This window comes from Notechis scutatus, chromosome 12, assembly GCF_049901735.1.
Source record: "Notechis scutatus isolate UNSWTSFEM ecotype Mainland chromosome 12, rNotScu1.2, whole genome shotgun sequence".
Classification (NCBI taxonomy): Eukaryota; Metazoa; Chordata; class Lepidosauria; order Squamata; family Elapidae; genus Notechis; species Notechis scutatus.
The window spans coordinates 9,610,462-9,626,332 of record NC_142020.1 but is presented as its reverse complement, the minus strand read 5'-3'; the positions used below and the strand labels follow the sequence as shown (position 1 = coordinate 9,626,332).

General features: G+C 42.5%; 1 protein-coding gene across 1 annotated transcript in view; it reads right to left on the bottom strand.

Moving 5' to 3' along the window:
* The window catches only part of LOC113420704 (ankyrin repeat and fibronectin type-III domain-containing protein 1-like), a 261,890-nt gene that overhangs the window by 205,060 nt on the left and 40,959 nt on the right, over positions 1-15,871 (bottom strand). Inside the window, exon 3 of the mRNA XM_087942340.1 lies at positions 13,841-14,070. Within this exon, the coding sequence (XP_087798466.1) occupies positions 13,841-14,070 (230 nt within the window). The remainder of the gene's footprint in view (positions 1-13,840; positions 14,071-15,871) is intronic.

Here is a 15,871-nt window from a genome sequence, read left to right as displayed (position 1 = left end):
TGATTCGCAGGCATCCTTAGGATGAAAACGTCCCCTCTACCAAAATAAATTATATCATTGTGGCTTCCAAGGACAAACCTATGTAGGTGAGCTGCTTCCAAAGACTTGCACAGACCACAGCAAATGCCATTTGTTACAGGTTTGCATTCTGCCACATTAGTACTGCTTTACAAAGCCTTAGTAAGACCAGACTTAGAATACAGCATCCAGTTTTGGTCACCATATTATAACAAAGATGTGCGACTCTGGAAAGAACGCAGATAAGAGGCAACAAAGATGATTAGAGGCAGGGGTGGGATTCAAATTTTTAACAACCGGTTCTGTGGGCGTGGCTTGGTTGGTGGGCATGGCTTGGTGGTCATGTGACTGGGTGGGCGTGGCTTGGTGGTCATGTTATTGGCTGGCCATGGCCAACTCAATATCACTCACATCGAGGCACACATCGCCTGGCCTCTCATGACTGTGGGGATGCTGCAACAGTCGTAAGTGTAAAAAATGGTCATAAGTCACCTTTTTCAGTGACATTGTAACTTTGAATGGTCCCTCCACACAAGCAAAGTACCAGCAAAGGAGGGGGAAAAACTCCAGAGAAGTTCCAGAGACAGTAAGTCTAGTCCTGCCAAGAATGTAATAAGGGTTAATGGAGAGGCAGTTTCTGTAAGCAACACCAGAATGTTTCCTTCCTGCCTTCCTTACAGGATTAGGCCAGTAATTTCTTCTAACAACCAGTTCTCCAAACTGCTTAGAATGTGAACAACCGGTTCTAGCGAATAGGTGCCAACTGGTAGAATCCCACTCCTGATTAGAGGACTAGAGACTAAAACTTATAAAGAAAGGTGGCTGGTATGTCTACTCTAACCAAGAGAAGGACTGGGGTAACGTGGTACCAGCGTTCCCATTTTGGAAGGGTCGCCACAAAGAAGGTGGGGTCATCCTATTTACCAAAGCACCAGAAGTAAAGACACGAAACAATGGATGGGAACTTGAAACTAAGCAAGGAGAGAAGCAACTTAGAACTAAGGAGAAATTTCCTGACAGTTCGGACAATTAACCCGTGGAACGACTTGCCTGTAGAAGCTGTGAATGCTCCAACATTGGAAGCTTTTAAGAAGAAATTGGAGAACCATTTGTCTGAAGTGGTGTAGGGTTTCCTGCCTAAGCAGCGGTTGGACTAGAAGACCTCCAAGGTCCCTTCCAACTCTGTTATTCTAAATAATCAAGGAGAGAAGCAACCTAGAACTAAAGAAAAATTTCTTGACTGTGAGAAAATTTAACCAGGGGAACTGCTTGCCTTCAGAAGTTATGGTGGTGCTCCACCACTGGAGATTTTTAAGATGAAACTGGACCTTCCGTTTGCTTGAGCAGGGGTTGGGCTAGAAGACCTCCAAGATCCCTTCTGTCACTCTGTTACATTTATTCCCAACAAATCACAGCCTTGTTCTAGCATCTGGAAGCAAAAGATCCTTTCGAAAGGAGGGGCAAAAGACTTTGGCCAAACGATGGCTTTTTTTTTCCAAACAGACGGGAAGGAAGAGGGAGACCATAGGGACTGACTTTAAATGTGCCTTTTCACTGATACGGCAGGCAAATAGAATGCGCCATTTGCACTCAGATGCACATGGGTGTGGGCTGTAAAGGAATTAATTAATTTTTTAAAAAAAAGCAGTTGCACAGAAGGAAATGGGAGCAGAGTCACCACATTTTCTTCTGTCAAGAATGGGTGTTTTGCCATTCTTGGGTGCTAGAGACCGTGCGGCCTTCTGGGACCTTCTCTGTCTAAGACCAGGGGAAGATGCTGAATGAACAGTTATATTATTCGCCCCATAGAGCTGGGTGCCTGCCAGTCGCTCAGACCTCTATCTATTTTTTCCCCCTTCCTTTCTAAAAGAAAGACAAAAAAAAAAAAAAAAGCAGTGAATGAATGTGAGTGATGGAGCAGGAGAGAGGGAGGGATATTTTTTAGGGATTGAAAAGAATCCCTCTTCTTTAGGGGGGGGGAATAAAGGAGGGGAAAATACCCTATTAACCGTTTGGAAACTAACACGATCAGAAGGATGGCTTGCAATTAAATATACTTGCAATTAAAGGGAGCCTTGCCTCCTCCTTTCAGACTTGCCAGATTCTTTAGTGTAGGTTTACAACTAATAATCTCCTTTAGTCCCAACAGCCTCACATGGATATTGAGCAAAAATAAAAGAAGAGAACATAATATATTGGGGAAGGAGGGGGGGAGATATAAAGTTAATCATGCAATAACTTTTAAAAAAATAACCTGGCCAGACCAAACCTCTGGAGGAGAAAAAAACAAAAACCGAGGAATACTGCAGCGTGGAAATTAGTGACAGTTATTAAGCTGTCTCCTATCCTATTTTACTTTTTCATTCTCAGTTCCCCCCATGATTTCAGCTGACTGGTACTTACTTTTTTAGAATTATTTTTTTAAAAAATATAATAATCCTTAGGCAGCAGCACCTTCTAATGCAGGTTATTCTGACTGTTGGCTATTGTCCCTTGTGGAAAGGCAGGGGAGAGGGGAGAGATAAATAATTCACTGGCGAAATTAAATTTATTTCCAAAGGGGTGGACGAAGGCTAGATGAGGGGGCGGGGGGGGGGGCTTTTGTTATTTGCTTCTCTCTAATTAACATTCCGCTGGAACCACTCTATTCTGTTGGAGCAAACTTGTGCGAGGAATTGTACACAAAAGGAAATTAGAAAGTGAGAAGGGCCATCAGAGAGAGTGACATGCCAGACACAGAGACTGTGTCCTATGGAAACTTCTAAAATAAAACCGAGAGATCTTTGCAGCAGCCTCATTTTCACCTAAATATAAATATTTTCCTCCCAATTGTTAAGCAAAGTCAGATTCGAGCTTGAAGACTTTACAAAATGCAGAGTTTTGTGATCCCTCCCTCCCTGTTGCAGAGTTTTGTGCTTTTCTCTTTACAATTTATATTGCTGCATTTGTTTCCTAGTATCTTTTGATTGCGTATTAGTAACCTATGTGTGATTTGATTGCTTAGTAGTAACCTATGACTATCACTAAGTGTTGTATCTTAGGATTCTTGAGGAATGTATTTTATTTTTTCTTAGGTACGCTGAGAGCTTATGCACCAAAGACAAATTCCTTGTGTGTCCAATCACACATGGCCAATAAAGAATTCTATTCTATTCTATTCTATTCTATTCTATTCTGGATTTCATCCCGGCATAATTCAACATAGCCACAAACAGTAGGTGGGCTTAAAAGCACAATCCTTTGGGTGCTAAATTCAGTCTGCGAGAGGGAAAGAAAACGAGATTTCTGATTTTAGATTCTAGTCTTCAATGACTGGAATAAGCAAAAAAAAAGGTCAAATGATTTGCCTTTTTTTTTTTTTTTGAGTATTTGCTTTGTTAGAGTGGGGGACAGGAAATGTACAAACGCATAGATGGGATGTTCAAGAGACTTCACAGAAATTCCTAAATCCTTTGTGATGAAATTTCTGCCTCTCAAAGACAGAAGATCACTTATTAATTCGTTTTCCAGAAGGCATCCCTCTTGTTCTTGTCAATCACCCCGGACTTGTTGACCTAAATTGTAGCACATTTTTCAAACAATTTGATGTATGGCAGATTTTTTCTTTTCATAGAGTCCATTAGAGAACATTTTCTTGAACCAACCTGAAACCTTTGTTCCCAGTTCAAAACTTATCTGAAATTATTAAAAGCCACAAATAATTCATTCCAAAGGAGCCATCAAAAGGCCAACGCAAAACATTTCCAGCAGGTCTGGAAACGTGTTTAATCTAAGTTTCCTAATATATTATCTTTAAACAATCGTGCTCACGTTTCTTAAGAATGCAAAAAGACAGAACAAAAAAAAATTGCAACTATTACTTAGTGCTTAAATGTCATAGCACCAGAAACTGATGTTTAAAAACACGGTCCACCTTGTGGCATACAACAGATGCAAAACAGAGATAAACAACCATGTTATAAGATCAAAGCATAGCTTTCTTTGGTTCGTGCAAAATTAAACTCTCTTTCTGCAAGACATTAGATGAAACACCAGATTTTAGCTCATTACCCTTGCATTTCTTGTTATGTTAATAGTGTACAATGTTTAGGACAATGTAGCAACAATCTGCAGATGAATTTACCCAGAGATCATTTGGGTAACTATTTGTTTTCTTATTGCAAACTAAACCCAAAACATAGCTAGAAGAGTTCCCTGTTTAAAAAAACAAAACAAAAGGAAAGAAAGGTTTAAATTGAAAAAGAAATGCCCGGAGATAAATGGAATTCAAAAGAAGAAGAAAAATGCCAATTTATTTATATGCCTCAGTTAGATTAGAAAGTTAAACATGAAAGGGCCAGCTGACACGCACATTTCTCAAGAAGTAGAGTATGGTAAGAAATCTAAGATAGTTGTGGAGTCACAACTTGTAAGGTCCATGTGCCAAAATGGCTTAAACGTGACCCTGGAAAAAGGAAGTCATGTCCAATACAATGCAAGGATTTTCCCATTTTTTAATCCATTCTGAAATTGGGTAACGGGTAGTCCAATCACTCCAAAACTAACGTAATAACAGAGTTGGAAGGGACCTTGTAGGTCTTCTAGTCCAGTGGTCGCCAACTGATGGGCCGGGGACCACTGGTGGTCCATGAGAAAATTTTGGTGGTCCACAGAGAAATGTCACCCCCAAAGCACCTCCCAAAGCAATTAATCCAGGCTGCGCGGGAACACAAGGCTGTGCCGCCCACATGGCTCACAGGAACACAAGACTTGTGTCGCTTGCACTGAGAACAACACGAGGTAGTGAGGGGAGAGGGGAAAGGGCGGAGGGGGGGCAGCTTGCCCCACTCACCCCACGCTCCTCCCTTGGCCACCGGGCTGCTTCTTTCCGCTTCTTTTTCCTTCTGCTTTTGGCAGCACGCAAGGAAAGCAGCAAAAGTCTTTCTTTCTCTCCCCCAAACTCCGCCAGAAATGAGTCTTTGGGACCTTGCAAGGCATTCTGTTCCAAGGGGCTGTGCCAGCACGACAAGTCTCACAAAGACTCATTTCTGGCAGAGTTTGGGGAGAGAAAGAAAGACTTCTGCTGCTTCTGCTGCTTTCCTTGCATGAAGCCAAAAGTCTCTCTCTCTCTCTCTCTCTCTCTCCCCCGAGAATGGAGCTGGAGAAAGTATCCTGCGACCCCAAATAAAGAATGATTGACTGGTAGGAAAACAGGGTGGGGGATTTTCCTGCAGAATTTTTTTGGGGATTTTCCCAGGGTCTCTTCTTTCTGCAGAGACCCTGGGAAACATCAGCAAGCCACTGTCAGCCAAAATTCATATTAGTGGTCCGTGGGATTTAAAATTATGAGTTTGATGGTCCCTGAGGTCCAAAAGGTTGGCGACCCCTGCTCTAGTCCAACAGGAAACCCTACACCATTTTAGACAAATGGTTGTCCAATCTCTTCTTCAATACCTTCTCCAGGGATGGAGCACCCATAACTCCTGGAGGCAGTGATGTTCCAGTGATGACTTGTTCTAACTGTCAGGGAATTTTCTCTTTATTTCTAGATTGAATCTCTCCTTGATTCAATGTCTATGGAGTTTTTCAGTCATCTAGGTCAGAGTTAAATGTGCTTTTTCCAAAAGGCAACTGGACTTTCTTGCTTTTTTTTTTTTTTTTTAAGTTTCGCTTCTCATCCAAGAGCAACTCATGAAGCTTCTTGGATGAGAAGGGAAACATCTTCTTCTCCCTCTTCAAAAAACAGTCCAGTTGCCTTTGGAAAAAGCACCTTTGAGACTCTCCCTGATTAACATCTATCGATTGCTTCTTGTCCTGCCTTCAGGTGCTTTGGAAAATAGGTTGTCCCCCTCTCCTTTATGAAAGCTCCTTAGTTATTGGAACACCTCATATACAGGTAGTCCTCAACTTATGGCCATAATGGAGCCCGGAATTTCTGCCATATCTCATGAGGATCATAAATCAAGGGTTATCACATGCCCAAGTCCTCAGATGCTTCGACCCGCCATCAAAATTTTTGCAGGAATAAGACAATAAATGTAGAAGAGAAAGCTGAAATGGAAGGTGGAGTTAAACGTATCATCAGTTTGGAATCCTTGCATTGTCACAAGAGACCCAAGTCCATCCTGGGAATTCCATTGACCTTTATCTAGTGCCAATTTAGCTTTGACCATTAGTTGACCAGATTCCTGTGCACAGGTAGCAAGAGTAAAGTGTGGTGTTTTGAACTCAACAAATGCTCCTTGTTATTTCCGTCTGACATGAAATGAGTGAACCATTAGCATTACCCGGCACTATAGGCAAGGCAAGAACCGTTACCATGGTAATAATAATCAGACACGTCCAATCGATAAGTCAGATGTGCCTTTCGGAGGTTCTCTGCTCAGCCTTCGGTTGTGACTTTTCCAGTTGGTCGCAGTCACCGCTCTGGGGAAACCAGAAAGCCGCAGCTTCCCAAAAGAGCAGTTATGGATGTAGGAAGCATTCTGGTGGTTTAACAAAAAGCATGAAAACAAGGTTTCGTTGAAGGGGGGGTTGGAGAAGGAGAGGCAGAATAAAGGCAGGTGAAAAAATCTTTTTTTTTTGTTCCCTGACTCTCGCAGAAGCGATGCATGGTGTTAGAAGGACTCTTGCAGGAATAGGTAGATATCGCAGCCGACAAAGAAGCTTTAAGGAACAAAAGAAACATTCTAAAAAGAGAACACGGTTTATCTTGGGCTCAGCATGCCTCACATCCCAGGGCTGGCCAAATGCCCAGCCTCGGAGAGAAGCAATTTTTCATTTTATGGAAGGGAAGGGCCAGGTAAAACCATCCCAGTGGTCTCACCGTCCTGAAGTCCCTACCAGCGTGAAATATGAGCCTGGCCCTTTCCAGATATAAGAAATTGAATACATCATAATACACATTCAAACAGCAGCAAGAATAACTTATGCCCAAAGTTGGAAATCAGATAGCACCCCTACGGACAATATGATCATAAAGAAAATTATGGATTGTGCAGAAAGGGTAAAACTCACGCTGGAATTACAAGAGAGGGAAGAGAAGGAATATTATACAGTCTGGAAAAAAATGGTATAATTGGTTGGATGATAGGACAGTAAGAATAAATATAATATAAACAAATAAATGTATACGTGTGTGTGTATGTGTGTGTGTGTGTGTGTATGTATGGTATTCAGCTTTATTCGGGTATTTTCCCACGTCAATGTAGTTGTGCTTTTAAAGTTGTAGCAACGTTTCGGCAGAATCTCATCTGCCATCATCAGGCTTCTGTATTGTATTCGTCTGTGAGTCAGACTTTTACAGTTTAGCAGACCCCGATCCCTGCTGGCAGCCAGGCTGCTCTGTCGACTATCCCTTTGGTTTCAGATGAAAAGCAACTCTTTTAGAAAAGCAGCACTTACAAAAAATAGTGCATTGTTCAAATTCGGTAACAAAATGCTAATGTTTTGACACCGTAACTTCCTCCACTCTTTTTAAAGAAATTAAGCCTTAAAGCAAGTTGACAATGCATTTCTTTGCCAGGGGAAGCTGGAGGGAAATAAATGGTGAAAAATCCTCTATCCATGTACATGGAACTCTTGACAGTGCTACCTTCCACCTGCTGAAGGATTGAAATCAAGCCCTTGAAGTGAGGATCCTATCTGTGTAATTGCTGTGAATAGACACTGACTTGAGAACAGGTGGCACGATGGCTCAGGGGTTAAATATAGCAATAGTACTTACACTTATATACCGCTTCACAGTGCTTTTACAGCCCTCTGTGAGCAGTTTAAAGAGTCACCCTCTGGCCCCCAACCATCTGGGTCTTCATTTTACCCACCTCGGAAGGATGGAAGGCTGAGTCAACCTGGTGAGAATCAAACTGCTGGCAGTGGGCAGAGTCAGCCCGCAATACTGCATTTTAAACACTGTGCCACCAGGAAGGAGAATGAGAAATGAAGGAAGGAAGGAAGGAAGGAAGGAAGGAAGGAAGGAAGGAAGGAAGGAAGGAAGGAAGGAAGGAAGGGCAATGGCAGTAGCATTTAGACTTCTATACCATTTCACAGTACTTTACAGCCCTCTCTAAGCAGTTTACAGAGTCAGCCTCTTGTCCCCAACAATTTGGGTCCTTATTTTACCCACCTCGAAAGGACAGAAGGCTGAGTCAACCTTGAGCTGATAAGAATCAAACTGCCAAACTGCTCGTAGCCGGCAGTCAGCAGAAGTACCCTGCAGTACTGCATTCTAACCACTACACCACCACAAGATTCTGAGCTTGTCAGGGTTCAAGACCCATGTGCCGCACGATGGGGTGAGCTCGTGTCACTATCCCAGCTCCTGCCCAGCTAGGAGTCCGAAAACGTGCAAATGCGAGTAGACGAATAGGTACCACTTTGGTGGGAAGGTAACAGTGTTCTGTATGCCTCGGCGTATAGTCATGGGGGGCCACATGACCACAGAAGCGTCTTCAGACAACTCTAGCTCCAGAAATGGAGATGAGCATCACCCCTCTAGAATCGGATACAACTGGACAGGGGGAATCTTTACCTTGCCTTACCTGAGGACACATCATTGCAAAGAAGAAGCTTATAACGTTGACAAAGGAACGAAAGAAAGAGAAGATAGGCTTGATGACAAGAACAATTAATGTCCTGCCGAGAGGCCAAGCTGAGGACATATTATTCAGGAGAAACTCAATCTATGCGCCTGTCAACATTGACTTGACAACACCAATTCAATCAATGTCACTGCGTCTAATCAAATTGCTAATGTTTTCCTAGAGCTGCATAAATTACTCCTAGACGTGGCCTTAAAGAAATGACTGGCATCTGAAAAAAAATGGATTATTACAGTGTCAGTAAGAAACTCTTCAAAATTAAAGTTCCTTGGGAGGAGGGTGAAATTTGGCTTCAAAATTCCAGCTCTGTTTCCCTTCACGGCAGCTGCCTTTGCAAGCCCAGAGGCATAATTTTTATTACTCCTGGAGAACAAATAAAAGTGCCGCTAAAAATAGCCCATTCTCTGTTAGATCGCCAGTGCCACACCATTTTGTTTAACCTGTAAGCGAGTGACAGCTGGCGACTTCAAAAGCCCTGAATTTTTTTTTATCAGACTAAAGGTATGCAATGCTAACATCACGAATGTGCACATGCTGAAAAAGAAATCTCCCCTTTGACAAAGAGATTGTTAGAAGCTTAGGACAATAATGCAAGATAACCCCAGGAAGGGAAAATTCAGAACCACTGGAATCTGTTGTCTACTTTACACATGGATAGAAGCCACAGCTGGGTTACTTATGTCGCTTTTTGGGGCTACCCTTGGCCAATATTGAGTGTTGCAATTATGATAGCTGCATTTCTAGGCAGAATGCAAGACATTTGTTTGCTTGTGAAGAATTGTGTTTACAGTGGCTTCACTGGGAACCAGTGGTGAAATGCTACCGGTTCGGCCTGGTTCTCCTGAACCAGTAGCAAAAAATGCTACCGAAATGATCCGACGATCAGCTGATAGGATAAAGAAGAGAAAAGTGCAGGAGCAGTCCTCCCACTTCAGCTGGTGTTTGGAAATCTGTGCACGCTTTGGAAAGCGAAGTGCGCAATCACCAAACCAGTAGGGAAACTGGTAAGAATCCCACCACTGCTGGGAACCCTTCACTTCTGTTTTGATTCATATGAGATTGAGCCAACATTGACCCTTCCTCACTTAGATTAGCATCTGGTTAAACCCTGAAACCTCCTTCGCAGTGAGACAAGTCCAAATTATGTAACAAATGGACATCAATTCCCATTCAGGATCATGAGAGCACCAGCATAAAGTGTTGGAGGTGGACTTGTCTCCATTAGGCTGGTCACCTTCTATTTTGAAATCAAGATTTAGAGAACCTCATAAGAAGACAATGGAGCAGCATGGTGGCCTAGAGGGGAAGATGCTCGCCTCCCACTCAGAAGGTTGACAGTTCAATCCCAGGCAGCAAGAGATGTTTCTCTATCAGGGCACAAAGAAAAGAAAAAATCTGCTGTGAACTCTACATAGGCGTCAGGGAGGGCATCCGGCCAATAAACGCTCAGCTCCATTCAGTCACCCCAACTCCACCCCAATTAATGGATTACAGGGTCATAAAAAGAAGAAGAAAATGCAACATAATGCAACAATAATGGGCGTGTGACAAACGTCAGCATAAGGATGAATCCCTCTTTCTGGAAAGGAAGCCCTGTTCTCCTTTCCGTGACTCAAACATGCTCAGAATTCAAAATTCACTCAAAACTGCTTCCAGCTTATTAATTCTTCCTCCCCTAGGAGCCCTCGCTATTTGTTGCATGTCAGGATGCTGGAGGCTCAAAGAAACAAATCAAAATTTGGCCAGGATCTCACTGATGAAACAAGTCTATGCAGCTTGCCATCTGTACATTTTGGCTGCCTTCCCTTGTTTGGGCCCGCAGCCGTGTCACAGAATCTTTGTTTCGGCAACTAATGTGCTTTTAGCTCATCTCTCTGGCACAGCATTGCAACCGCCAGGAAAATTATGACAACTTCAAGTCAGGCCTTTCTAAAGGAAGCTTTCTCTTCCCTAAGATGCTGACTGACCTGCGAACAACAGAGGTGGAGCTTCTGAGGAACACAGAGTCTAAAGGGAAAAAAATACTGTATTTGTCCAGATGTCTCAATATTTCCTGAGGTGGAGGAGGAGGAGGAGGAGGAGGAGGAGAGGAGGAGGAGGAGGAGGAGGAGGAGGAGAAGAGGAGGAGGAGGAGGAGAGGAGGAGGAGGAGGAGGAGGAGGAGGAGGAGGAGGAGGAGGAGGAGGAGGAGGAGGAGGAGGAGGAGGAGAAGGTAACATCATTGGTGCTGGAAGAGAGTGGGGTTTGCAGACTGGAGGAGAAAGGATGGAGGAGGAGGAGGAGGAGGAGGAGGAGGAGGAGGAGGAGGAGGAGGAGGAGGAGGAGGAGGAGGAGGAGGGAGGAGGAGGAGGAGGAGGAGGAGGAGGAGGAGTTCTCCTAGGGACCCACACAAAGAGATCAGGTCCTATACATTAGAAATGAAAGATGAAAAATGAAGAATGTCTAGCCAAAATGCAAACGTCTTTCTTTACCTTTCATTATATGGTAATTTAACTAACTAAGAATTGGTCCATAAAGTTGTTTCTTACCCCAAAGCAAAGATTATTCCTTCTAAACATTGGAAATCCCTTTGGATGCTTTCCGATTAGGAGTATAACTGCCTGTGGCTTTAATTCTCTTGCCGATTCTTATTTTCCATTCTCTTCTGACAGGTCCATCCAAAACCGGCCATTACTGTGCAGCTTCTCCCTATCTCATTTGTGGCATTTTATGGGATCAATCTGCCATTTGTAGCATTCCTCTGGTTTTGTTCCACTGTTTCTTCTGCCGCACACAGCATCTTCTGACTGGAAGTGCTATTGTCAGCCTTTCTGGAAGCACTTAAAATGTCCCCTCGACCTTCCATGGTTCCTCTCAGAAGAGGAAACCAAAGCAACTAAGAGCTCCTCTAAATTCCAGGAGAGACAGGTGGACATCAAGAAGTCATAAACTGAAGCAACAGAAGATTTATGTTCTGGAACCACACAAATTACATCCAGATAGGGTCCAAGGAAATCTACCACATGCTTTAAAAGAAGAGTTAGATGCATGTATCCCGGATGTTCTGATTATCTCCTAACCAAGCCAAGTTTCCTTGTTCCTCTTGTTCTCATATTCTTTCCATGCATTCATATGCCCAATGGCCACCCTCCCTAAGCAGGGCTGTTTTTCAGCAGAGGTCACTTGATCCCATCATTACAACCACAAGGCTGGTAATGAGATCAGGAACTCGGCACACGACTGTTGGGATCAAGTATCTTTCAGGTGGCAGAAAGTGAGCTTATTAAATTTTAAACTGAGCACAGCCTTCATCTGTTGTTTCGGCTCCCAAGCCATCATCCCAACCCCAACCTAGTTCCTAACCCACAAGAGTAAAGCCTAGAAAGTTTAAAATATTCTTCCACAGTACTCTAAATTCAGACTTCTCACTTTCCACATTAATTAGGAAGTCTGTTAGCATAAGCATAGGTGTAGATATAACCCAGCCTTAGGTAATCCTTGACTTACAACCACAGTTGGGACCAGGATTTCCATTGCTAACAAAGTTGTTAAGTGAGTTACACCTGAGTTTCTGACCTTGATGGCCGAAGTTATTAAACAAATCACTGCAGTTTTTAAATGAATCATACAATAAATAAATGAATCATTAAACAAATTTGTCTTTTCCCCAGCTTATTAGAAACCACCTGGGAGGGTCCCAAATTATTATCATCATCATCATCATCATCATCATTTGATCATTGCACAGTCAGCCAGATGTTCAGACTGGGTTTGGCATTTTTGTCTACCTATCAAGTCTTTACCAAGGACCTGGGATAGGCAGATCTGGATGTTTGACAGTGTTACAGATACCATCGCAGGATGGAAGCTGTTCCAAGTAAAGCTGCCTTCTGCAATTGACTGATGGCAAATCTTTTGATGTCAATGTTGTTCAGGTGGTGCTCCAGTTGTTTTGGGATTGCACCCAAGGTGCCTATTACTATTGGTACTACCCTTGCTTGCCTTTGCCACAGTCGTTCTATTTCTATTTGTTGGTCTTTTGTATCTTGTTATCTTTTCCCAGTTCTTTTCTCTTCTGCTGTCTCCAGGCATTGCCACATACACTATCCAGGGTTGTTTGTCTTTCTTATCAATTGCTAAATGAATGTTGTAAGCTGAGGACTACCTATATTAAGATAGTCTAATGTAATTCAGGATTTAGAATCATGGACTTCAAAGGACCCTGGAGGTTCAAACTTTCACAGCTGTAGATTACCACTATGTAGAATCACAGAGTTGGATGGAACCTTGGAGGTCTTCTACTCCAACCCCTGCCCAAGGCAAGAGAGCTTATACCATCCTGAACAAACACTCATCCAATCTTTTCTTGAAAACCTCCAGTGATCCACAACTCCAAAAGTCAATCTGTTCCACTGATTAATCATTCTCCCTATCAGGAAATGCCTCCTTATTTCCAGGTAGGATCTCCTTCTGACAAGCTTCCATCCACTGCTTCTTTGCCAACATTTACTAGAAGCACCAACTTTCTTCCTTCTTTGCTGTAACTTTGGGTTAGCACAATGTTTGCTAGCTTTAAGATGTGAAGTCTTCAACTCCCACAATTCCCCTCTTTTCTCACTGGATTCTCTCACACTCAAAGAACCACCCGGTACATTGTATTGTGGATTGGCAACAGACCTCAGTTACACAATAGTTTTGACAATCGATTCTAGCAGCCAGTCCTATTCCTGTTTTTTCCTTCCATATTCAGATTTTTGCAGATATTTACATCTCATATGAATATCGTATTTTGATGTTCCTTTAAGTTTTTGCATCCGAAAAAGCTGCCTGTAATTCTAATGCTGGATTGTTTGTAAATCAAGGGTTTTCAAGAACAGGGACAAACAAAAAAAGCTATTCTATTTTGGTTTTTGTATGCAAATGTACACACGTATGGGCACATAGATATAAATACATTTATTTCTGACAAATGCAGGGCTTCACCGATTACCTCAAAGATCAAAGATGGATTGGATAAGTGTGCAAAGTTGCAGTGAACATCCCTCTGGCCTATTCAAAGCTTTGGCCAACACAGAAGAACTACAGAACGATCTGACATATCAAAATAGCTAACTACTTTGCAGTTCAGGACTGTGCGGTCCGCCATTTTGTCAAACCAGCTCAAGCCATCATCATGTCCCACAGCTCCATAGGGGAAAGATGACAATTTTGCCAACCTGCCTCTTTTGAACCCTTCAAGAAAAATATTGGCTATGGAGTACTCACAAACTGCCTCCGAAGCTTCGTTTTGACCCGCTCCGTCTTTGTTTCAGTCGAGTGGAGAGAATAACTGAGGGAACTTAGGTGGTTGTCCACAGATAGACTTTTCCTCATGTAGAAGGACCGAGTTCGGATGGCCCTGAAAGGGGCCTCATCCATCACAGTGCAGAGCCGTGGTTGCATGGTGGAGTCTCTCCCGGGACTCATGCAGTCATCTTCTAGCTCCCAGGCCTCTCCTGGAGGAGGAGTACAAATCAGAGAAGATGGACTCCCAAGCAAGAAATGGAGGATTAACATTCACAGATCCACCACAATATCACCCAACATTCGGTCAACACTTTTACCAGGGACAAAGAAAAATATCCATGATATGCACCCAAGAGTAATGGTTTGCTGGCCAACAGTTGGGCGAAAGCTATCAAATGAGACCAGCAGGGTCTTCTCATCCAAATGCAGTTTCCATTAATTAATTAATTAATTAATTAATCTAACAGAAAATATTTTCAGTCCAGTATGACAGAAGATCTCCACCTTGGTAACTTGAAGATGGGCGGACTTCAACTCCCAGAAAATTGCAAGACGCAAGAAGCCAATTGTCCTAGGAAGGATCTAGCACCAACTCTAGCCCAGAGGATCTCAACCTTGGCAACTTGAAGGTGGATGGACTTCAATGGCTGACTGGGGAATTCTGGAAGTCCCACCCATCTTTAAGTCCCCAAGGTTGAGAAACACTATTTTAAGGATCTGTATCCAAACCATAACTTTATGCAAACTGCATACATATTTTTATGGATAATATGAAGGCAAACAGCATTGACCTATATTACAAGGGTAGTTTAAGGACTCCAGAAATAATAGAGCTGAAGGCTCAGATCATCCTGTACAGCAAAATTTATACAATAGTTTTTATTGAAAGCAAAATACGTGCCTTATCCAATGATTCTGACTTCTCACAGAAGGAAAAGATCCTTTGCCATTTTCATTTTGAGGAACACACAGTACTGAAAGGGACTGACATCAGAGTACAATTTCTGTCTGGTGCATATATATGTGGCCACTAAAATCAATTGTGAAGCATGCAATCATTTTTTATTTTTTATTTTTAGTTGAAATACACCAAGAACCCTCAAAATGTGGGGCTCTGTTAGACGCAGAATATTCTGCACATTCAGGCTATGGAAACAGAGAGCGGAAAAGACAAAAATCATGGTCAATGCTAGATTCACTTTTGTAAGCCTTTTAGGACTTCAGTTTGGCATGGAGATTTGCAGCATTAAAGGAGGAAGGCGAATCAGTTTGATAACATGACAGTTATCTTAATATTTTAACAATGATACAACAATGTGATGTTCTAAACACCAACGATCAGAAAAATACAAATTTAACTTGAAAAATCTTTCAGGTCTTCAGTACAACGTGCCTGGGAAAGATCCGTTTTACCCCAACAAGGAACACAATTTCCACATAAATTGATAGACTTATTTAAAGCAATCTATAAATACAGGATACAGAATAGATTACAGAATAACAGAATTAGAAGGGATCTTGGAGGTTTTCTAGCCCAGGCAGGAGAGTCTATGCCATAGTGGACAAATGGCAAAAAGAAGGAGAGGGGAAGGAGAAGGTGAAGGAGATGGAGAAGGAGAAGAAGAGGAGGAGAAGGGAAGGAGGGAGGGAGAAAGGAAGGAAGGAAAGAAGGAAGGAAGGAAGGAAGAAAGAAAAGAGGAAGGGAAGAAGAAAGGAGGGAAGAGGAAGGAAGAAGGAAGAAAGGAAGGGAATTCTTCACAGTGTCTCAAAATTATGAAGGAAATTCTTCACAGTGTCTCAAAATTATGAGATACTTTCCTCCTTCACAATGCTCCTGCTCTCCTGCCTGCCTTATTTATTTTTCCTTTGCTTGCTTAAATCTTTCCTGATCTGCAGAATATATGCCTTGTCGAGCAGAGGATTTTTAAATGGCAGACATTTATTCTATCTGCTCAGCTCCCTTCAGTGTTTACGCTGTTGTTTTATATGTCCTTTACAGGATTTGTGGCT